The sequence below is a fragment of the Barbus barbus genome, assembly GCF_936440315.1.
Source record: "Barbus barbus genome assembly, chromosome: 24".
Taxonomy (NCBI): Eukaryota; Metazoa; Chordata; class Actinopteri; order Cypriniformes; family Cyprinidae; genus Barbus; species Barbus barbus.
Genome location: NC_136752.1, coordinates 21,808,499 through 21,833,494, shown reverse-complemented (window position 1 = coordinate 21,833,494; position 24,996 = coordinate 21,808,499). Strand labels below are relative to the sequence as shown.

The window sequence follows — 24,996 nt, the reverse complement described above, 5'->3', positions numbered from 1 at the left end:
TAAGAGCAAACAAAAAGTTGTAGCTTCTAGAAACGTAAACACAATGCACACGTCATTGACACGTCTAGCAACTAAAATGTGCAATGCCTTCCAGCTGTCTGCAGATGTAACAAAAGCACAGACAGGGATATTCTGCCCTCAGTTTGAGCTGTGCAGAGAAAAAACGATAACAAGAGAAGCAGTCCATACCAGAATTCTTCAAAAACAGCCACCCTAAATAATGAAGTCCAAAAACAGAAAGACACATTTCCTAAAAAGGAAGGTCTCGCCATGAGACTGTCTGCCTATACGGTAAAGGCTTGAGCAATCACTGGCAAAACTTGTAGAGCAGTTAGACTCTAATGTAATTATCCTTCAACGCTCCGTTGCTCTTGGTTATGGGAATGGGCAGCACTGATTTTTATACATGCCAAGGCAATGATATAATTTTATAAGGCACTATTATGTGTTACATTGGTTTGCGGTATAGTTCCTACTTCATCCATACCAGAATATCTTGCATATATAGCTATAGCCACAGATTATTTTTGATTGTGACATCTACAATACTGAAATATTTCTTTAATGTGAAGTGTACACTGCATTTTCTGGAATTGGTACTAGTCCTGCAGTATAGACAAAGACAAAACTTTGAGGAAGGCAAATAAGACATTGTCATGTGCAGAACTACACTTACTTTTTCTTTCTTTTCCTCATTGTCAGATGGTAATCTTTGAGAGACTCTGAGTTTTACAGAGCCCTCTCTGAATATGTCACCAAAACCAATGCCCTTGATCTTCTTCGGTTGAGCCATGACCCCATTGCCTTGGTGAGGGGACGTGGGGCTAGACGCTCCATCTCTGTTATCTGCGAACACACACTTCTGTATGAGTACCACCACAACAAGCTTTACAAAATTTTTATAAAAAAAAAGTCATGTTTCATGTGCAAAGTAAACTGTAAAAACATTGTTAAAACAACTATTTGCATTTGAAGTTTGAATTCACATAAACACAAAAGTGATCCATACAAGTTGTGCGCTACGTGCCAGGTTTTCTAAAGTCATACAATACATCTGTGTGAGGAACAGATACAAATTTAAGCAGGAACTAAAAATCGTGACATCTGCAGATTCTGCACTAGCTCTCTCGTATGAAAGTTCATGACAGAAGTAGCGATTTTGAAAACAATTGTGATGCTTAATATTTTCATGGAAACTGTCATACTTTTTTTTTCAGGATACTCTGATGAAAAGAAAGTTCAAATGAACAGCATTTATTTGATAAAGAAAACAAAATGATTAACATTTTACTGTCAGTTTTGATTAAGTTAATGCATGATTGCTGAATACAAGTTTTACTTATTTATTTTTTTTAATCTTACTGAACCCAAACTTTTGAACAGTGGAGTAGTGAACAGTGCTTTTTAAGACCTCTTCAGTTGGCCTAATACCTCAAATAAATAAATAAATTAATATTATGAACAAATAGTTTGAACCGCAGATGCCGTGACTAGGTCTAACACCTCCAAAACACCGCACACACACACACACCCTTAAACGTCCCAAAAAAAACCCAACAAAGGTGTCTGTTGAGTGTTTTCGTGTAAGGACATGCCCTCTCTGAGATAAGCTGAGCAGTACCTGGCTCGTCGGTTACGTCGTTGGTCTCTGTCTCTTCAGTTGATTCTATTTCTTTGATGAAGTTGGAAGGAAAGAGCCCAGACTTCCCATTCATGATGCTTCCGCTCCACCAGCCCTCCTCAACCTAAAAAAACACTTAGTCAGCACTAATACAGGAACAGTCCAGTCAAATGCTCATTTTCAAAGACAGTAGGTCTCAACTGGTTTCACTTCAGGATGCAGATTTTACTCTGGACATCAAGTGACAAACCAACAAAATAGCAAAATAGTTTAAAGCATGAAGCAAAACTGTCCTAAAAAATGCAAAGACTTAAAAATATTAAATTATGTAATGTTTTTAACGTTGCTTGAATTTTTATAGGCAGAAACAAAAGAAAACAACAAAAAAAGCTTTGCCATAAAAGAGCCATATTAAATTTAATCTGGTTTAAAGTAGTCTTGCATATTTCATGTTTTTTTTTTAAATGAGGGAGATGTCAAGCATTGGTATGCGTCCATTTATCTGGTTTTTGACAAACAACAAACGACATCTGAAGCATTCAGGCTATGTATGCCCATTTATTTTATTTTATTCATTTACTAACTTTTCACAATGATATGATTTCTTGAATTGTTTACTTTGCATTTTATATAGTTGCTTTCCTTCCGGTCTGCAACCCTATCAAAATAGATTTGTGACTTTTTGGTGGTTTTGCAAACCACCGTTCGAGAACCACTGATCTTCATACCATTGTGGACGAAGTCACAAAGAATGTTTAAGAGAGAGTATGTAAAATAAATAAATAAACTACATTTTTATTACTAGCTTGTGAGAAACATCTGAGCGGGCAACAAGGATTAATGACAAGGAAATTGCTCATTTAACGAGAAATGAAAATTAAGGAACATCTAACTGCTTTTGATCACATCGCAAACTGCAGCATGCAAAAAGCTTATCAAAGAACATTTGCTGCGCGTGGATTTCTATAAATAGAAAATTTATATTCAGCACAATTTCAAAACATAGAGTTACATTAAATACAAGAAACAGAAGCTGACCTCCTCAGTGATGTCAATGATATCTCCAATCTTCAGTTCCAGCTCGTCTTCATTCTGAGGCACATATTCAAACAGGACTTTGCACTGACGCCTCTTGGGCTCTGGAATGAAAACACAACAAGTCACTCTGGATCTGGTCTGACACATCACTAAGTCAATAATGCCAGCATGGAAGGGGAGCATTTCCTCCAGCTACCTGAAGAGGGTTCAACGAGTAAAGACTAGCACAATCACACACACACACACTCCCACTCACAGACGCCACACCCTGTGCTTGAGATGATTCATGTGCCCTTTAAGGAGAAAAGAAAACGGCTCCATATTACATGCCAAATTAAGACATGTTACCGGTCACCCAAAAACTAAACTGAGAAATCTTCTCCACTACTAAATCTTCTAATGCTTGTGGACTGTGAGAAATGCTAAATTATTTACCAATTACACTACAGCTGAAGAGATTGGGATCAGTAAGATTTTTTATTTTTTTTAAATATTACTTTTACTCAGTAATGATGCAATAAATGTATTAAAAGTGACAGTAAACATTTAAAATGTAAAAAAAAGACATGTCATAAATGCTGTTCTTTTGAACTTCACATTAAAAGAATTCTGATAAAAATATACATACATTTTTGAAACTATTTTTACTGCATCAATTATTTTGTCTCATATGCTCATCAAGGCTGCATTATTTGATCAAAAATACATTAAAAACAGTAATAGTGTAAAACATTTTCAAAAGTCATTCATTCCTGTATGGCATAGCTGAAATTTCTGAAGCCATTACTCCAGTTTTCAGTGTCACAAGTAACAGTGCTCACGTAACTTTTCTTAATTATTATGTTGTTGTGCTGCTTAATTTTTGGGTAAACCATTAGACATTTTTCAGGATTCTTTGAAGAACAGCAAATAAAAAAAAACTGCAATTATTTAAAAACATATTTTTAAAATTATAAATTGCATTTACTGTCCCTTAATGTGATTAATTTATTGCTTATCAATTTAAAGCTTTTGATCAGTTATTATTGCTGAATAAAAGTAGTACTTTCTTTAAAAAAAAATCTCTGACCCCAAACTTTTGAATTTTTTAGTGTACTACTACTTAATATTAAGTTTAATAATAATACAAATATACCATGTATATAGTAATAAATCATTATCACTGTATATTGAAATACTACAGTATTGGCTATTACTGTACCACAGTACTGTTTAGTTTAGTAGAAGGCTCTCTATGGCTGGCTTGTAATGTAAGCTGCACTAAGCAAAAACGAAACAAAATATACATTATTACCCCAAGGGTACAATGTGATAAAGCTGCACAGGAGCACAGAGGAAGAGAATCAACACAACTACATTCCACTGTTATCACCGTTTTAGATTATTTGTTCAGCAGAAACCTTGAAGGTAGGACGGCACCACAATCGTTGTGTGTTCTGTGACAATGTTCCCATGCAGCTGGAGAGGATCAAGTGGACTTCCTCTAAAATCTGAGACAGTCGTACACTCAAGACTCAAGACAGAGGAAATGAAAACAGGCTTTATGAGCCAATAAGAAAGCAACTGCTACCCACTACTGGCCAAAGCTGTCATCTGCCAAACATTTTTGTCCTAAAATCTGAGTCCGTCCAAGCCAACCACAAAAACAAAAAATGGTGAGATATTCCCATCTGCTGTACTATGGATAGCTATATAAAGATCATCTCAGCCTGCTGGGACAAATTATTTTGATATTAAATTAATGCTAAAAAGTTTTTTTAAATCCCACAATGACACCAATAACCAATTAACAACAAAGATGCTGTAACCCATGATGCTACTTAGAGCCCTGCACGGGCCTCAAATTTAGGCCCTAGCCCAGCCCTGGCCCGAGACGCTCAGGCCCTAGCCCGGCCCATGTCCGACAGCTTATCAGAATTACCTTTTTTTCCCTCTTCTCATAAAACAGTTTATACTACTGTTTCGGCTATTAAAATAGTTCAGTTTTGTGTGTAATGGCAAAATTATTATTATATATATATATATATATATTTTTTTTTTTTTTTTTTATTAAGTTAATTTCGAAAAATGTTCGGAGCATTTTTGTTCGTTAAATAGCCTATAAGTTTTTGTTTTTTTTAAAGTAACGACCAAGCGGCCAGCTGCATGAGCTGATCATAGCCTATGTTTGATCAATTTAGCCTTCTCATATCATCACGACTTGCCTAAAATAAAATCTATAAATATACTAAAACAGTTCATATAACAATGTTTATTATAATAATGTGCGCTAGCCTATATCTAAGTTTGTGCGGAGAGTGGAAGCTAAAGCGCACTCTGCAGGACGTGGAGGCACCAGCTTTGGATTTTTTTCAGTGGAAACAAATTAAAATAGCCTACGTCATCATTTTTTGATAAAGGTAAGAGTAATACATCTTTCGGACCTGTAAAGGGTCTACTTGTATTTGTGTGCACTCACAATACCAACAAAAGGTAGTTCTTTTATAAAACACATTCATGGTTATGTTTGCTGGGATTTTGCAGCAAGCTTTAGCCTATTGCATGCATTTGAACGCAGAATTATTCAGCTGCGCTGAAGTCACTTGCGCACGCTGCTGCTGCTGCTGCGGGACACTAAACACCGTCGAGCTGCTCTCAGTCGCGGCAACACGGTCTCCTGTTGTTTCCACCAGCACGGCAATTTTTTTCATCACTAATCGATAGACATCTACAATATAAAATAAGGAGAAACCCAAAACAGGCCCGATGCCCGGCCCGCCTCTGAACTATGACGTGGAAATTGGCCCGAAGCCCGGCCCTAGAGGCGTAAAAAAGTCAGGGCCCATCGTTTCTGATTGGCTACTTTTGCTCAATGGCTAAAAAGCTTGGGTGGATTCGTGACAATTTTTTTGGCTGTTGTTGAGTCCAGGGCTGTCACAGAGACAGATATGTAGTCAGTCGGGTAGAAGGGATATTTTGTGTGTTGCATTCTAAAAACAAAATCTCTTAAGTTAAAGAAGAGAAAAAGCTGTTAGAATTTTAAATGAAAAAAGACGCACTCTTTTTTGAGGCACGGGGTTTAGAATGGGGTTGTAAGCCAATTCCTCCAGCCGGAATGCCGTAGATACTCATCCTCTGCACCAGGCTCGCCACATTCCCTGATGCTCGCCGCTGTATCGGAGTCTCATCTTTCACCTCCTTCACTTCTTTAGCTTCCTTTAGCTCCTCTTTGGACTTTGGCTCATCTTTTTTCACCTCCTTGATTCACACACACAAAATAGCATCACATAAAACAGCAGTATGACAAATCACACATCATGGTAGGAGTAATTTTATACCCCGGACACAACATGCATCATGATATTTTCCCTGAAAATTCAAATGAAAATGCTTTATATATTCAATAATCATGACACTGCGTATTTTAGAAAAATCCAGTAAAGAAAATGTGGCACAAATGAAAGGTAATTCATCATTTTTAATTATTTTCTCAGTTTTTTTGGAACAATATATCTTCTAAGTCATTTCTCTCATATTAATTTGTCTCTGTATTTACACGTTACGCCATGTTTCTTCGTCACTCATAGCATTGCTAGTATATAGTGCCCTCCAAAAGTATTGGACCAGTAAAGAAAAAATTGCTCTGTTGGCTGTGGAGTCAAGACATATACAAATATGATTAAAAGATGAATATGAGACAAAACTACAGAATGTCACATTTTATTATTGGGTGATTCAACACATAGATGTTTTACCAGCTAAGAAGTTCAGCACTTTTAGAGTTTCATCCCCCTATCTGATGTGAGCATAAGTATGGGAACAGTTGCCTCACAGGTCTTTATAAGTGATCAGCTGTGTCCTGTTGCATTAATTCTTCAGATATTAAAAGCAGGGAATGTGTCGTATCAGTTATATCCATTACTTCTGTATTCTGAATCTTTCATTCAATGATGACACACACAAACTAGGATGAAGATGAGGGAGCTGACTTTGAGAGAAAAGCAAGGAATTTGGATGCTGAAAGAAAAGAGGAAGTCAGTTAGAGCTATAGAAAAAAAAAGGGCATGGAGAAATCAATAGTTTGGAAACCACCAACAACCAACAACGACCTGATCGGCTGAGAAAACAACAGTAGTTGATGACAGACAAATCATAAAAGCTGTGAAAATGAATCCTAAAAGACGTGTCTGTAAAATCGCCAACAACTTCCAGAAAGCTGGTGTGATGCTCTGACAATCTACTGTCCTCAGAAGACTTTGACACAGAATTACAGATGCTACACAGCAAGATGTAAACCTCTGACAGCACCAAAAATAGAAAGGCAAGTTTAGAGTTCATGAAAAAGCACAAAGGTGAGCCAGAAGAGTTTTGGAACTGTGTTTATGGACCGATGAGACAAAGATGAACCTTTATCTAAGTGATGGCAAAGCAAAAATGTGGAGAAAAAAAGGGAACTGTAATGATCCCAAGCATACAGCCTCATCTGTAAAGCATGGTGGAGGTGGTGTCGTGGCATGGGCATGCATGGCTGTCTCTGGAACAGGCCCTCTCAACTTTACTGATGACTTAATGTATGATGACAGTAGCAGAATGAATTTGGAAGGTTACAAAACCATCTTGCTTAACAATATTCAAGAAAATGCCACCAGATTCATTGGGAAGTGCTTCATATTGCATCAGGACAATGACCCAAAGTCAAGGAATTTATAAGGGCAAAGAAATGGAAAGTCTTAGATTGCCCAAGTCAATCTCCAGATTTAAATCCGACTGAACATGAATTTCACCAGCTGGAGAGGAGAGTAAAGGCAGAAACTCCCCCAAACAAGCAACAATTGGGATTGGCTGCATTAAAGGCTGGGAAAAGTGTTTCAAAGGATGAGACCAAGAGTCTGGTGATGTCTATGGGTCACAGACTCACTGCTGTGATTGTGTGCAAGGGATCTGCAACTAAATAATAGCTTTTAATCTTTTATATCTGCCTTATGTTCAACTGTCCCAATACTTATGCTCACATCAATGAGTGGGATGAACTCTAAAAGTGCTGTTCTTTTTATTTGGTAAAACATGTATGTGTTGAAACGGCTAATAATAAAATGTGACATTCTGTAGTTTTGTCTCATATTCATCTTTTAATCATATTTGCAAATGTCTTGACTCCACAGCCAACAGAGCAATTTTGTCTTTACTGTTCCAATACTTTTGGAGGGCACTGTATACTATGGTATAAAGGATTTAGCAAAACCAGTTTGATAAATAAATACAGCATTTAGTTTTTTCAGTAATACAATAAAAAAAAAAAACTGAATTTAAGGCAGTTTAAATTCAAATGAAAATGTCTGAGAGAATTCAACATCTATACGCCCAACAGCACCTGTAGGTTGTTTATTTTACCATGAATGCATGAATTCTTTGTTAGGTTTACATACTACATTTACATTCTTCACACCCACATCATGTAAAACTCTACAGAAACCACTGACCAGCATCTACATTCACTGTTTCCAAACACATGTAAATTCAGCAACACCACAGCCTCCCTCACACATTCAGAAAAAGGTGGGAAGAGAGAGAGAGAGAAGAAAAACAAAGGAGTGATAATATCTCCAGCGACTTCAGACAGCCGTGTTCTCATACGCCCCGAGAAGTAAGTTCTCAGCTCATCCAGTTGAAACTTGCTCTGTGCTTCTCTCTCTCTCAATAATATCTGTATTTGGTATGGATATTAAGAGGATCTGAAGTATAGCACTTCATAAACAAGAATAAAGAATCCTGAACTGGTAGAGCCAGTGTATTACACCTATTTAGCGTGCAATTCAGCACTGAATTAAGAAACCTTTAAAATTCTTTTAAAATTATTTAAATTAAGGTAGCAATTAGAATGCAATGACGCAGAATTAAAATGAAGTGAACTTCAAAAAATGGTTTAAAATAATATATTTCTCCATATGAATTACCAATAAACAAGTAAAAAATAAACAACCCTAAACTTTCTAATTGATTTAAAGTTGTCTGAAATGTATCTGTAGAGAGTGTACGGTGAAATCATAATCTAAAGCTTAAAATGATAAATAATTTAAAAAGAAATTGCGTTCTACAAATCAGGGAATTAAAAGGTATTCATAAATAAATCATGCAATCATTTAATGGCAACAACTTTAAATCAATTAAATGGAAAAAGTGTTTCTTTCACTATAGATGAACCTAGTGGCACAATATACATAAATGCAATTACATTAAAATAATAATAATAGCAAAAAATGTTAAATTGCTTAAACCTCATTTGCAACGCCAGAATCAGAACACTTTGCATCTGCTTTATTTAGTCTACTACTTAAGAAACTACCATGGATTCATGTTATACTATAATATTATGTTGTTTTTGGACAATTACTATGGTTGATAACATAACATTCTTTGAAGTACCCTTTAATACTATGGTAGGTACTATGTAATGCATTCAGTGCTACGTAATACATCAAAGTACCCTAGCATTATTCTAGCATTGCCACAGTATTGCTACAGAAGTCTTTTTAGCTGGGTTTATATGGACTTTATATGGGTTTATATGGTTAGTGTTTGAGAGAAAGGCATGTGGAGCAGCGCTTTTTGTTTCCTGGAGGTTCCAGTGCAGAATGGAGAATGCCACAGGCTGCATCCGCTCCAAACTTCCTGTCTGAGATGCTGACAAGGAAATTCCTTATTGTTACTCCCTGCTCAGTAACTAATTTGAGGTCAGCCTTCTCAACCTTTTTAAAGCCTTTCTTATATTACCTAAATAATTAATAATTATAATGAATAAATAAATGTTCTGTACATGAAACCAGTGTACTGAAAGCAGTACATAAAATCACCTGTCCTCAGTTAAAAAGTGTAGATCACTTCAAAAACTATTCCTTTCTAAAAATGAATAAATATAAAAAAAATAATCTTTATTCAAAACAAAAATGTTCTAAATGCTCAATTGTAGAAAATGAATTTTACACAATAAGAACACAATAAAATTGTGCCGTTAGTGTAAAAACATTTTTATTAAATTATTTCATGGTTATGCTTTTCCTGTAAGCACCCTTTAAAAACCTGGCTATCTGCGATCTGTCTGGTGATTCAACGAAACAGGAATTAAATCCAGTGCCACATTATGACAAACTGAATTAACAGAAAACCACCTAGAGACAAGACATTACCAGTAACATGTTTTCCAGACAAGACAAGTGCAAGATCTTATTTAGATACAAACTGACAGACAGACAAACTAAAACAAGCTCCTTACCTGCTCGATTTCCATGATCTTCTCCTGAGACCACCTGAGTGCTGACTATCAGATCTTTCCGGGATCAAAGTTCAGTTAAGGGAGTGGAAGATTACCTCACACCCTACTAAAGGATCTCCGCAAGGAAACGAAAGCAATAATTTCCTGCCTTTGACAAGATTTGCCATCACAACCAATATTAATGTGGGTTTCCTCACGTTGCTTCAGTAAGCACTAATTAAGAGGTATGCACAAATTGAAGATGAGACTGCAATACCCGCAATGACACATGGCCAGATTTCAGGCTGAATTCAAAACTTGTAATGTCCTACCTAAAGAAAACCACTTGTCACTCAGGTTTGGCCAGGTTTTTTTACCCTCCTTTATTTCCTTACATAAACGCAATATATTCCACTAAAAAAAGCTTTTTTTTTTAAATTACCTTTACAAAGTTGTCTGGGAAAAGGCCTCGTTTCCCGTTGAGGTCTCCCTCCATCCATCCCTCGTCCTCAATTCGTCGCACGTTTCTGATCACATCTCCAAGTCTGAGGGTCAACTCATCTTCGTGGGCGGCTTCATACTCAAACTCCACCACCACCTCAACTACAAAGGGGAGAACAGACGGTCACTGAAAGTCATGCTGTGATTAAGAATCTGATAAAGGTTGTTTGAGGCATAATGGCACAGATATTACTTAACAAGGACGTACAGTAAAATATAACCATGGCATTTCACACCAAATACAAACTGATAAAGCAAAACAAATGCAGAAATGAATGGTCCATTTCAACAACAATGGTCTGTTTGCATTGACACATACACTAAAACTGATATTGTATACAATGTAAAATGTATTGATGGTCCTTAAAGGAATAGTTCACCCAAAATTGAAGTTTCTGTCATCATTTACCCACATGACTTTCTGTCTTTCTTGGTTTAAACATATGGATAAAAAAGCACAATTGTTATGATACAAGTATTCCAAAAGTCATATGAACGTCACATGGGTGAGAAAATGATGAGAATATCAACTTTGGGATGAACTGTTCATTTGCTACAGGTCAATTTGACCCATTTTGAATTTCTTGTTGTCTGAAATACTGGTTACCTTACAATGTTTTTCTTGAAATTTTGAGATTTTTCCTCACTTAGGATCATGAACATACCGGCACTGTTTCAACACTTTGATGTGATCGAATTTCTATTACAGTTTTTATGATTATGAGTCAATTTGTCCTCATATTTCATCATTAAAGGCAGCTGCACAGACCCAAAATAAAATGTATTTCATTATGTCAGTTTCTCATGCCTAAGTGTATTTGGCAAAAAATGTCTATAATATTATTATAACCAATTTTTGTAATGTGTGATAGGTATTCGTTTTAAAGGTTTGCTGATTTTACCAGTTTGTTTTTGTTTGTTTTACATTGTGATTTCTGATTAATTTTTATGACTCCAATTAATTTCAAAACGATTGTACCCAGATTTTTAACTTAAAGGAGTTAAAGCGCAATCAGATCACATGAACTTGACTAGTCCAATATTTAAAATCTGTCCTAATATAGTTAGATCTGACCTTTAAAGAGCGAATAAACATTCCGCACCAAGCCCACAGAAGAACCGTGCGGAAATCTAGACCTTGCCATTTACAGCCACCATTGTTTTACCTCTTTGTTGAGCGATAACTTCAAAATCACTGGGCCAAGGGCCAGCAGAGCACAGCCTATAAACAATGTTGTAATCAAATATAGGTATGTTTATAAGGACAAAGCCTAACAATGGTCATTTTAACAGCCAAGAGCACTTAAAGCACTTTTTCAAGGGCTTTGGAATGACCGTTTCCAAGCAAAGTGGTGTCAATCAACTTTCAGGCAAACAAAAACAACAATGTCTGAGCAACGTGTGTTTCTCTGCTACCTAATCATTACCACGGACACCCAGACACAAACATCTCCCAACCATTTCCAGAGTCTTTGGAAATGATATCGTGTTAGACAATGCCTTAGGAAAAGTGCTAAATCTGGCTGTGAGAGTTGCATGAGTCTGAGAAGAATGTGATCAGCTGCATACTTCTGTTGACAAAGGTTATTTACACAGCAATGTCAGAGATAGTGGGGACTTCTCACGGAAAACACAGGGAAGAGGTCAGAGTGTTTGACAGCATCTCATCCCTACCTTGTCTGGTTATGTCTGTACAAAGTATTTCTACAAACAAGTATGTAACAGATGTAATCATCAAACAAAATTCCCTGTATATTTTGGGCATATGTCTCTGCTGAGAGATGCAAAATAAACCAGTTTAGGCCAACCTGATTATGAGGAATCTGTGTTATGCCCCTTTCTCAATGATTTTATCAGTGTAATGTGGGCCACTAGTAGCTGCTGGATGTCCTAATGTTATCACAGGCTGTGTAACTCGTCATAGTCTTAAAAATCTGATCCCAAATGATATGCAATGCTGGTAAAGAAATATGATGTTTTGACAAAAGACGTTTTCTTGCTGCTAAAACAGTGGAAGGTTTACACACTGCAGCAGTGAATAATAATAATACAATATATTAGGGTTGTCACAATCTCAAATTTTCACTACACAATTATTGGTAAAAAAAAAAAAAATTTTTTTTTTAAATAATTTGTTGTTTTTATCTTATTGTTTTCTATATTTATTTGCTTGGCCAGTGTCATTGTGGGTTTTGGTTATTTTGCTGTTTTAAGCTGTAAGGAACTTTGAAATAACTGAAGTCATTTGGCAAAGTGATATGGACATGTAATGTGGTCAAGACCTGCCTTGAACTACGCTCGCTATGCGTTTCCCTGAAAATAATTGCACACCTTCTGTCAGCCAATCAGACTAAAGCATTCAACAGCCTCGTAGTATAATAAATAAATAAATGAATTAATTAATAAATCATAATAATGAGCCTTTAATTGCCTACATAGCTTAATAAGCGCAAGCACACGCATAAAGCTTGCCACAGCGCACTGGCAGAAGTAATGATCATGAACATGTTGGGAAAAACAGTAAGAAGGCTGCATTAACATTTTAATAATTTGTTGAAAAACTAGTGTTTTCTTTGTTTTTCGGTTTAAGGGATGAATTCGGAGACACTGATGCAATCTTGTAATCTTGGCAGTAGTGGATGCGCCTGTGTGCACCTTTCATACGGATTACATAAGAATAGGCTATTTGTTTTCCATTTGAAAGTAGACATTTCACTCTCTGTAGATATATTTTCATGTCTGTAAGGCAAGTATACAAGTATATGCTCAAGTTCATAGAGACCGAGATGGCAGAAAGCGCATCCTGTCTGCTTTCATTATTTTACAAAAGCGCAATGTTTGCGCAATGAGTCTTTAGAGATTCTAAAAAGATGGATTACTCGTATCTGTATGAACAAAAATAACAGTATTTTAAGAGCAAGTGAGCGCACCACCCTCTCCATCAGTCCTTCAGTGAGCACTACGGTTCAGCTTCCACACTCCGCACAGATGCTTGAATAGCGCACATTTTTCTAGGTTTCTATTACACTAAGCTGCCATGTGAAGTTGCTACTATTTACATAATTCAGATGATTATCATGATTTGAGGTCGATGAATGATAGGAGAGCGTTTGGATGTCCTGTAGCCACATAGACCAGCCGTCAACGATCTGTCTGTCATGGATTGTGTGACTTCGCCAATGTGGATTTTTTTTTTCTGCGACTAAGCGACTTATAACATTTTGGTCGACCAAGCCTCTTCTGGTCTACTAACAGTTAGTCGACTATTAGGTGGCAGCCCTAATAAAAACACTGCATATTCTTCACTGTGTAACAAAATATATTTATTTTCATTAAAGTTACAAAAGTAATTTATTCAAAAGCAGTGAGAGATTTTCTCTCTTTTGTTGTTTGATTAGCATGCATGACAGACAGCAAGAATTTTAGACTGCTGTCACTTTAAGAGCTACCCAGATCCAATATTCTGTGACACGTGTGTTCTTTCTTAGTTGTTTGCTTTCACATAAGACGTAAAGTACTGTGTTTATGAGGATACTTGGAAAGATAGGCATTTTGACACAAGTGTGTGCATTTAAAGGGGTGGTTGATTGCGATTTCACTTTTTTAACATTAGTTAGTGTGTAATATTGCTGTTTGAGCATTTATTCATTTATATTACACAATATCTGCAAAGTTACGAAGCTGAAAGTTCAATGCAAACAGAGATATCTTTTAAAACTATGGCAGTTTAATGCCTACAAAAACGGCTCATAGGGACTACAACGAGTTACGTGACGTAAGAACCCAGATAAACCCCGCCCCCGGGAACATGCAGCAAAGGGGGCGAGGCCATGTTGCGCTGCTTTAGAGAAGAGGAAGACAAAACTAGGGGTGCATGTAAAAATCTATTCATATATGAATCGCGATTCTGTCTTCTAACGATTCTAATGGATTCACAAGTTTCAAAATCAGTGTTCTAAAACAGCGGTTCTCAATCATGTTCCTCGTGTCCCCCTGCTCTGCACACACTCTGCATCTGTCTCTCTCTTATTCAGATCTTCAGCTAAGCTCCAACAATGAACTGTTCCAATTAAACTTATTGTCACATAGCTATGAGAAGCTTTATACATGGACACGTGTGCGGTTGCCATGCCGTATTAAAGCTTTAATCAGGGTAAAACCGTATATTAAAAGCTAACAGAAGCAGTAGCATTTACAAATAACAGCGCATCTAAAAGTATGAGACAACAACAAACAAACACACCATTAAGAGCCGTGCTTACACAGTTGGCGCGCTTCCATTACCCTTCAAATTGCGCAAATTGAAATTGCAAATTGAAAATACGCCTAATGGAAACGCCGTCATTTCGCAATACTTTTTTATCGACATTTATAAAATAATCGCCAAAGTTTTGCGCAAATCTGTAATGGAAACGCACCTAGTTTCTGCACGTTCCTCTTCACTAATATCCTCTGCGTCTCAATCGGGCTCAAATTGATAAGAAATATTGACAACGCCTTTGCTTACAATACAACCGGAGCACATGCTGCTGAGGTGAGGGGTGTGAAGTTTAGATGAGCACTGGCGGTTTAGCCAATCACAACACACTGAGCCAACTAACCAATCTGAGCACATCGTGTATTTCTGAGGGAGGGGCTTCATAAAACCAGGAAATTATCAGAGCATTTGTCAGAGAAGGGACAGAGAGGTGTACAATAAAGGTAAATTATGAGAAAAATTATGCTTTTTTAAAAAAAACGAAGCATGAACACGTTACACTGCACCCCATAAACACAATTAAGCCTAGAAAAAAAAAAAAGTCAACCACTCCTTTAACCATTTAAGGCCTACAAAACAATCAAGCGTGCACATATAGTGGAATGAGCTTGCTTTTGCTGCTGATTGCATTTGAACGGTTTTAAATCACTTGTTTTTAAACTGCAATGCTTAAAAACACATGCAAACGACCCGTTTTCGTGACTACAGAGCACAGCAATGTCACACAAGCATGTAACCGTGATAGAGACGATAGTCCAAAATTTCTAAAGGTTGACAAATTTCAACCGGTTAATTGTGTCTACCAGTTTATCGCCCACCCCTAAATATATGGTTTGCAAGTACTAATAAACAGCCAATATGCTATTAATATGCATGCTAATAAACAATTAGTTAATAGGTCAAATAAATCTAGTAAAATTTCCGGAACTAGCCTATTCAGTTCTGACATCAGACCCTAGTAATGTTACCAGGACAGTGAAAGCCCTTGCAGTGTCTAAATAATTTTAAAAAAATCCCAATGTGATGGAAGAGTTTATCATTTTTTACCAATTTTTTTCCCTGTGGAAAAAAAACACGCTCAAATGTCATACTTCGCTTGCATCTTACACAGCTACAGCCTCTCATAAGGGATGGGCCTCACAAGTCAAGCATCTTACAGCTCTCTGAGAAGTAAACTTTAAACAATAGATAAACAAGTACACAACCCAAGCCTATTTGAGCAAACACCAAATCATGTGCTGTCATCTCTCCTCTTGGATGGAAATCTGTGGCCACTTTCTGTTTTTAACACTGTGTGAAGGCTGGTGGCCTCGCAGTCATTGTCTCTTCCTCTTCTTGTTGGTGCAGTTTACAGAAGACAAAGTTACGTATAATGTCAAACCACCATAAATTGTGGTTAGTTGGTTTTGCTTCTGATTTAGCCTTGACCATGTTTCCAACCATAAAAGGAGGGGGTAGGGTGGGAGAAGAACTTCAAATTAAGATGAACTTCCAAATTAACTTACTCAAAAGGCTTTATCATGTAATTGAGTACATAGAAAGTATATTTTTTGTATGCCGTGTTCTTAATGCATAGAAATCACCGGTCAGTACCAATATGACAGAAATGCAGAGACTAAGTGAGGCCAGGATTTTTGGAAACTGAAAGTAGATAGTAAAACAACAATATGGCTTTTTCGTGTAGCTCATGTATCCCATGTTTCATGCTGACTTAGCCTCTCTGTTTTCGCCTGCCGAAGCATCCTGTTAGAGCAGAGCTTTGCAAAAATTGTCATAATGACATAGTTGGCCGACTTGGCATGAGTATCAGGAGCAGATCCAGAGCCTGCGTGCTTTTTGACTGCTCTTATTCCCTCTGCAGCCATTTAGAAAGCAAAACAGATTAAGTCATTTACTTCTATGCATTCTGATTGCCAAAATCTCTTAAAGCTTTACTTAAAACGCTATACACAGTTGCCAGCTTGTGAATAACTACAGGAATATGACAGGTCAGGTCAGTGAAATAACACAAAAGACTGAACGGAGTAGGAAATAATTTCAGCCTTGAGTCCAAGAAATAAGGCTTTAATAAGGTCTGTTTAAGTTTTATCCAACAAGCAAGCAATACAATCTTTGAAATGACCTCTTAAACCTAATTTCCACAGGTGGAGCTGAAGTAACTGGCCCCTTGTTTATTCTAAATTTTAGAAACAGTTATGGCTCATAGATGGATCAAGGAGCTGAGAAACACACAAGCGCTAGAATGCTTTCACTGTACAGTTCTGTTACTCAAACATTGAGTTCATCCATTAATGGAAATTATTTATTAATATGTGACCCTGGACCACAAAACTTAAGTTGCTGGGGTATATTTGTAGCAATAGCCAAAAATACATGGGTCAAAATTCTTAATTTTTCTTTTATGCCAAAAATCATTAGGACATTAGGTAAAGATCATGTTCCATGAAGATATTTTGTAAATTTCCTACTGTAAATATATCAAAACTTAATTTTTGATTAGTAATATGCAATGCTAAGAACTTCATTTTAGACAACTTTAAAGGTGATTTTCTCAATATTTGGATTTTTTGCACCCTCAGATTCCAGATTTTCAAATAGTTGTATCTCAACCAGATATTGTCCTATCCTAACAAACCATACATCACATACATCATACTTAATTATTCAGCTTTCAGATAACGTAAAAATCTCAATGTCTAAAAATTGACCCTTATGACTGGTTTTGTGGTCCAGGGTCACATGCGTGTTATTTTCCCCAAGAATCTTCACATTGAGTTTTCCTAAATTTGTTTTGTGTTCCATAAAAACAAAAAATAGATGCATATGGGGTTGGAATAACATGAGCAAATAATATTCTTTCATTATTATTTCATTTTTGGGTGAACTATTCCTTCAAACTACAGTCAGACAATGCATATTATGATGACTTTGATCATTAAATCTTTAGGTTATTTAACACAACGTCTATATCGCAACTAGTGCTAGGGATGATATGATGTCTAAAGGTTTTTTTAAAGAAATTAATACTTAAAGGATGCACTAAATTGATCAAGTGACAGTAAAGATTTTAAATTATTACAAAATATTCAATTTCAAATAAATTCAATTATTTTGGGCATTTTATTTATCAAAGAATCCTGAATAAAAATATTATATGAATATTCAGCAGCAGAACTGTATTCAACATCGATAATAAGAAACGTTTCTTAAGCACCAAATCAGCATATTAGATTGATTCCTGAAAGATGAAAACTGGGGTAATGGCTGCTGAAAAATTCAGCTTGCTATCACAGGGAAAGATTACATTTTACAATATATTAAAACAGAAAACATTTCAAAATGTAATATTTCATAAAATCATTGTTTGTACTACATCTTTATTCAAATACAAGCAGTCTTGATGAGCATCAGAGACTTCTTTTAAAAATGTTGAAATCATACCAATCTGAAACATTTGACTGCCAGTGTAGGTTAGAGCTTTGTCAAATCTTCAGATGGCATGCCCACAAACCATCTGATACATATTGCACACAGAAATGGCAAGAGCTGGCAGAAGTTTGCAATATAATATTAATTTATTCTGTGTTGTCTGTACAACCTCTCATAGACTTCTGACCACTGCGGTTTTATTTATTTTTACATAAAACCTGTGAAACAAAATGTTTCCAGAAAAACAATACAACCACATTTATCTGTACCTTACCAGAGAAAAAAAAAAAAAAGTTTTCTACAATGCTAACAAGTCAGTCCCTGCCTTAGGCTGGCATGTATGTGCTGCGTTTCTGAGTTTGACATTTGCAAGATTTTCAAAAAAAAAAAACAATTCATACAACCTTTTTGTACCTGACCCATGTATAAGAAAAACAATAATTAATACTAAAAAAAAAATAAAAAATAAAGCAAGGGCTGATTACTTAACATTCATGTCAGAACAAATGGGTGGCACTTGGCCCAGATTTTCTACCTATAGTCAAAAGTCTGATTATGCAAGACTAATTAGTGACAGAATAATGACTCCAGATTCTAGTTGAAAATGTCCTTGATTCTGAACTGAACGTAAATGAAACTTGCATAAAGTGGTTCTATTTTTTTAAAACCATGTGCTGACAACCTCAAAATTCCACAGACAATTTTTTTCAGAGCATATGTTCACTGTAGAACTGCAATCCAGGCGAGTCGTGTGTGCCATGAATCAGAGAGAGAGGTCAGACGTTAAATGGGTCAATGGTTTAATAAAATAAAATTACTACACTAAACAAAAAAACACACATACAATCAATATGCGACTGGAGCTTGGAGGAAATAGAGCAACTAATATGGGAAACTTCATTTCAATTTAACCTCACAATGCCCTCAAGCTGTTTGGACTGATCTAATCAAAACCCTGGTTGACACAAATACACACACACACACTGTAAATAAACTAGTCCTGATTTGAAGATTTGGAATTTACACAAAAACAAGAACTTGGACCAACCAGAATAGAAGTTCCTGCAGCACTTCAAGAAAGAGGGGTGTTTCCAACATGCAAATATGAAAAACAAATTTGAAGACCTTTTGACTAGTGTGAGAAATAGCGACAGCTTTCAAGATTATGAGCTAGCCTGCTCCTCCTTAAAGTCATACATGAAGCTGCATCGTTGTTGGTTTCTCCGAGGAAAGCATTTTTGTCAGGTTAAAAAAAAAATACATTAATACTGTGAGGACAAAAGTTTGAGACCACAGAGAAAAGCTGGGATTCTTAGCACGTCAGTCAAACAGAATCAAACAAAAGATTATTACACATACTTCAGAGGTCAACCAGAGTCCTTTCTTCAAAATCACTTGACAAAATAACTAGTAGTGCAGTAGTTAGCATGTTGGGAGAGGCTGCTGAGATTCCTCGCATATCTTCAGCCCTTTGCATGATGTCAAGAGACATGGTAAGGAGAGGGTTTATTCAGTACTGGTTCGATTTTTGTTTTCTATAAAAATACTGAAACAAAATTATTTTCATGCATCGGTTATTATTATTATTAGGTCTTCACCGTCTGCATTCTTTCACTGATGTGGAAGGAACATCATAACGAAGCACTGTAATAATATTTCCTTCGCCACATGAGTGCTTGAACCAAATGTGATGTTATCAGTTCAAATTAGACTCAATCATTCACTTAATCGATACTAACGGTTCTTCAGTGAACTTTAAATGAAAAGACTTTGATTTCAAATTTGTTCTTAATTATGTACAATGGCATTTCAAAGTTTGGGGTCTGTAAGAGTGAGGCTCCGGCTGGCGAAAATAATGTAGTTGATGCCTATTAAAATCCATTGCATTAAGAAACATGTAACCTATGCAGACTAAGAAGTACACTACTAATCAACTGAAAGTTATTAGGCCTCCCTTTAATTGTTAAACAACATGACAAGGCCATCTGTAGAGCAGATTCCTACATGAGAGGACAACAGATCAGTGTTAACATTCCCATTGAAACCAGAGATCAGTGAGAAATGTTCATCTATTGTCACTTTGCCTGCACTGATTTTGTTTGCAGTCAAGACCCGACATGTCCACTCACACCTGTACAGAGTACACTTATTACTCTAACACACTTCCATACTTCCTGATTGGTTCAATTTCCAATCCAGCGCTTACATAACTCTGCGACAACATGATGAATTACTGACGACAGGGGGGAGGCACTCAAGGCCACGAAAGCAACCTGTCTGCCAGCCGGCCGGCAGCCCACCACGCCACACATTTAACCTACAGCTGGGAAAACAAATGACCATTATGCCCCACGTAACATGTATCTAAAAACACAAACATGTCCTCAGAACTTTTTCCTTTGAGCCTCAGTGCTTAGGTTCTCAACCAAAAGTAAATATAAAAGGTACATGTTCTAACAAATCTTCCACTCTAGTATGTATCTTAAGGAGGTTGTGTTTGAGATTAAAAACTCTGCCCTACAGTGTTATACAATTAAGACCCATCATTCGGATAATCACATGGATGACAAAAAATATCTAAAAGAGTTTTGCTAAAAGCCATATTAAACCAGTCATAAAAAATGTAGCCTATAGCATGAGCCAATGGCTTGGTCAGCTGACATAGGACGTAGCCAATAAAACCAGCACAACTCTGACTCCCTTACTAATTCCAGTAGTATAATAAAAAATAACTGCTAATAAAACAACCTGAAATCGAGAGGAGTAAATATGGAAATGATGCTAACCAAAACAGGATTTGTAGACAACTTTTAACATTTGCACTTTATTCAAACCAGTAGTGAGGTGCAGTAGAGCATGACAGTGCAAAACAGGCACTAAACTAACGTTTTCCACTTTAATATTTGTTTACCTAATACCTGCGTAACTTGCAAGGGAGGTGCTTCTTATTAAAGCTGCGGTAAAAGGTGCACTCAGTAAGTGCTGTTAGCCTTTAGCTGGCTCTTATTAGTCTTATTAATAGTTTTGGAATTGACACAGACACTATTATTGTTGTTATTAATAATAGTAGTAAATCGGGTCATCGCACAGCGTGTCATGTGATGTAAACATGACGGCACCCATAGAGGGGCGACCCGCTTCGCGTTAAATAAAACTGCTTTTTCTAGTAAAGTGACGTGGTTTGAACTTTCCATCTTATTTGAGAGCATATAATTGTAATAAGACTTGTCAAAAGTGCGGGTTACTTCTTTAAATATAATTTTTTATTCATCAGCAAAAATAACTGGGTACACCTTTAAGGGGGCTTCCTTGGAACTGAGCCACAGCAACTAGTACAAACTGTTTTAAAAACAATCAAACAACGTCAAAGCCACTTACATCCGAGAGGTAAACAATAATACTGTCGTGGCAGAGCAGGGAGTCATTAAACGCCTGGAATTTACTGGTTTGGACAAGCCGAGCCAGTTTGCGACACTGGCGCCTAGTCAAATATTCATCTGATCGCAAGTTTTTTTTTCTTTTTTCCACTTGGATACAGTTTCTTCACTAAAGTGACTCGCTGGCGCTGTTTCATTGGACACGGAAACGCGAAGTGACACTGTAACTGATCCATAAAAAGCGAGTTGAACTCACCCATACTGTCCTTCGATACGAGACCGTCTTGATCTGATGTGTACAATCTGCCGTCCTGGTAGCTGATGTTAGCTAGCAGGCTGGATGCTAGCGGTAAATCCTACTTGTGCGTGGAATCGTGTTGATGAAGTGCTTGTTTGCGAGTTTATTTGCGCTACTAATCCATTCGACTTGGTTTTGACGTCGGCCTGTTGTTTAAGTATGAGGTATGATTCTTGAGAGTACTGTGCAGGAAGTTATCCCGAAGTCTCCACCTTTCTTAGATTTGCCTCCGCGATATTTCATCGGGAGGATCCCGCGAGAAGTCAGATTTCCTCGCTGGAATGCAAAAGGTGTCACATTTTAGTGTAAATTGGTTATTAAAACACAAATGGCCATATCCATGCAAATATTGCAGTGATTTACCAATATAAAAATATAATTAATATATATTTATAATAAAATATTATATTATAGATATATACTTTACTAATTTGTACAGCAAACAATTAACTAGAAATAAATAAATATATTTTTTAAATTTTATATAAGAAGTAATTTTACTTAGTAATGAAAAAGGCGAATTTTTGTTTATCATATCTTAAATATTTTAATACAAAAAAGGATTATGCTGCATTTACATTGGGGGTGGGGAATACCAGTCATTCTGCAGTCACTTTCTCATGATATTTTTGTCAACAGAGAATGTAGGCGGTGAAGTAGCTGTGAAATCTCGTCTTCTCTCAGCTGAATGTCTCTCTGTGGATTAATTATTTGCATTGAATTTGGCTATTAAGCTGTTAAAGGTAAACTGAAATTGCCTCAATCAAAGCCAATTTCCATAACCATGTACTTCCCTAAGTTTTATGGCAGGTTTGAAATGAAATCTGCTCAGCCTGTGTTCACGATTACAAAACTACCACAAAGAATTAAATTTACTGAGAAAGAAATAGTTGCATTACGCTACGGCTTACACTGGAAAAGGGCTTAGCATCATCTCAAGGTAACATGAGACCCTCTCTATACTACAACATTGTGGAATAATTTGTAACCTTATTTTAACACATTTTTGTATTGTGTTTATGATATTATAAACCATATAAACTGAGGTTTGTTTGAAATGTAGGCTATATATAATATAATATAATATAAGGAAGGAACCATGGTGATACAGATGGCACTTTTAACACTAAATGTATTGTTGTGATAGTGAAAACCTATGCAGTAATAAAGGAAAATCATGAAAAATAATATGCAAAATGGTCAGATTGTTATATTTATGAGAAAGCAAGTAACCAAAAAATTTAAGAGAAAAGCTCTGTATCATTCTATGCTGGACTTTTAGATGCTATTTTGACAATCTATCATTTATAACCTGTTTAAATGTAACATATTCTATTACATTACATGACAATTCAGAAAACATACATTTGCTGTGAACTGTACCAAATATTGACACACACACACACACACACACATATATATCGACAATTTATGTCTATCTACATAATAGATATCCATGTAGTGGGGTCCTAAGGTCCAATGGCCTCCTAGGAATGGAGCTCCAGAGTGAAGTCATGCTTTCCATGTCCTCCCTAATTCCTATAGGCATAAACAACATTGAAACTTTATGAGTAGTTCTGAAACACAGATCTTAGTAGATTTATGTGTGCTTAATTTATCCCCTCATACACAGTTTAGAACAAGTAACAGCATTCCAAGACTGTTAAAGGGCAAAAGGTGGCTGTACCTCTTAATAGTTCCTTAATATATTGCTTGATGTCTCAGTTATTTTGTTATGTTTACCTTCTTTATACAGACCTGTGAAGTGAGTGGCCTTTCAATATATTCTTGTGGTTTTTGTCTCTCTCTGCTGGACACTCCAAGCAATTGCTTAGACAACCACAGAAGCTGCTTTCTTTTAAACCATCGAAACCTTCATTTTAAATTGCCTTAGTACCAATTGAGGAAACTTATCTAGTCCTAATATTTTGCCTCCCTCAATTAAATGCCATAATTTGTTGTCTAAATGCTTTTTAAAATCAAATCATTAAAAAGGTTGACGATTTTGTAAAATTCTCATTATGTGTCTTTAAAATTGCTTTTTTATCCAGCAGAGGGTAGCATATGAACAAGTTACAAAACTAAAACAGGGTGAAATGACACTGTATTTTCTTTTATATTAATAATGTGTTTCCTTTAACTGTTCCCCATATGACCTCAAATGGCACATGAAATTAAATCAATCAAATAATATAATATATATTGTAATAATGATTTACACAATTTTTAAGGCATTTTGAGTATTGCTCTTGTAATTATTCATGACTGCCATTTAATTATAAAATATAATTTGGTTGTGTAGCTTCGGATATATTCATGATCTGAACTCTAGAACTACAGACACATCACTTTATATCCTGTAGCAGCAGATGCTAACAAAAATCTGGTATCAGCACACATAATAACATTTTGAGTAAAATGTTAAAACTTTCAGTCCACACTGCTGATGGAATGTTGTTTGTTTAAAGCACTAGGTGGTGTGTTGATTGCACAGCAGCACAAATAAGCGCATTGTTGTACATTTCAGCATGGATGCACTAATGTTAGTCAGAGCAAGGCATTTTCTCTTACCCTATCCTCTAACTCACTAACCCACTTAGGGAACAGTGTGGCATGTGAGCGCATTTCCTCGTTTCATCCTTTTAGCTCTCAGATGCACGTGTAGGCCTGTGCCAGATGGTGTGCTCTTCATCTGCCAGTGGGCTCTGAGCTCTGCCTGTCTGAGACACACTGGAAATGATCTCCTTTCCTTGTGCCAGTGACACAAAAGAGCCGTATGCTGTTTGCATATGTCTGAGGCCTGAGAATGACTGTTTGGATGAGGTACTTTCTTTCAAACAATAACGTGAATGAGACTGGACAGTGTAGGCATAGGCCTATATACATTCATGTGTATACATACATGATTTATTTCCAATTAAGTTTAGGTATTTTATTATGATTTTTTGTATGTATGTCTGTATTTATTTATTATTTTTAGTAGTAGTAGTAGTAGTAATAATTCTAAATATGTTTTTAAATTGTGTGTTGGTGTGTGATTGTGTGCATAACTATAATAGTGAGTTGCAACACCATCAGTTTAACCAATCAGAAGTTAGCTACAAGGGTGACATCACTCATATATGTCCACCAACCTGAGATGACAATAAAAGTCATATGTAAAAATATTGAATTATTATTTTTTAGATTGATAGCCCTGTAATATTTAATAATTTCATAGCATAAATTATACTATTTAATATAAAT

At 36.2% G+C, this 24,996-nt stretch overlaps 1 protein-coding gene across 4 annotated transcripts in view; it reads right to left on the bottom strand.

Moving 5' to 3' along the window:
• Window positions 1–22,005, bottom strand: part of LOC306844154 (CD2-associated protein-like) — a 46,615-nt gene extending 24,610 nt beyond the window's left edge. For 2 of the 4 annotated variants that reach the window (XM_079376098.1, XM_079376101.1), the window contains exons 1-6: window positions 21,709–21,991; window positions 10,330–10,490; window positions 5,698–5,896; window positions 2,660–2,760; window positions 1,622–1,745; window positions 677–846 (exon numbers count right to left, since the gene is read on the bottom strand). In XM_079376098.1, the coding sequence (XP_079232224.1) occupies window positions 677–846; window positions 1,622–1,745; window positions 2,660–2,760; window positions 5,698–5,896; window positions 10,330–10,490; window positions 21,709–21,712 (759 nt within the window). In that variant the 5' untranslated portion in view covers window positions 21,713–21,991. Of the gene's footprint in view, window positions 1–676; window positions 847–1,621; window positions 1,746–2,659; window positions 2,761–5,697; window positions 5,897–10,329; window positions 10,491–21,708 lie in introns of all 4 variants that reach the window. The other 2 variants (XM_079376099.1, XM_079376100.1) reach the window with 2 other exon arrangements.
• Between the last annotated feature and the right edge of the window lie 2,991 nt (window positions 22,006–24,996).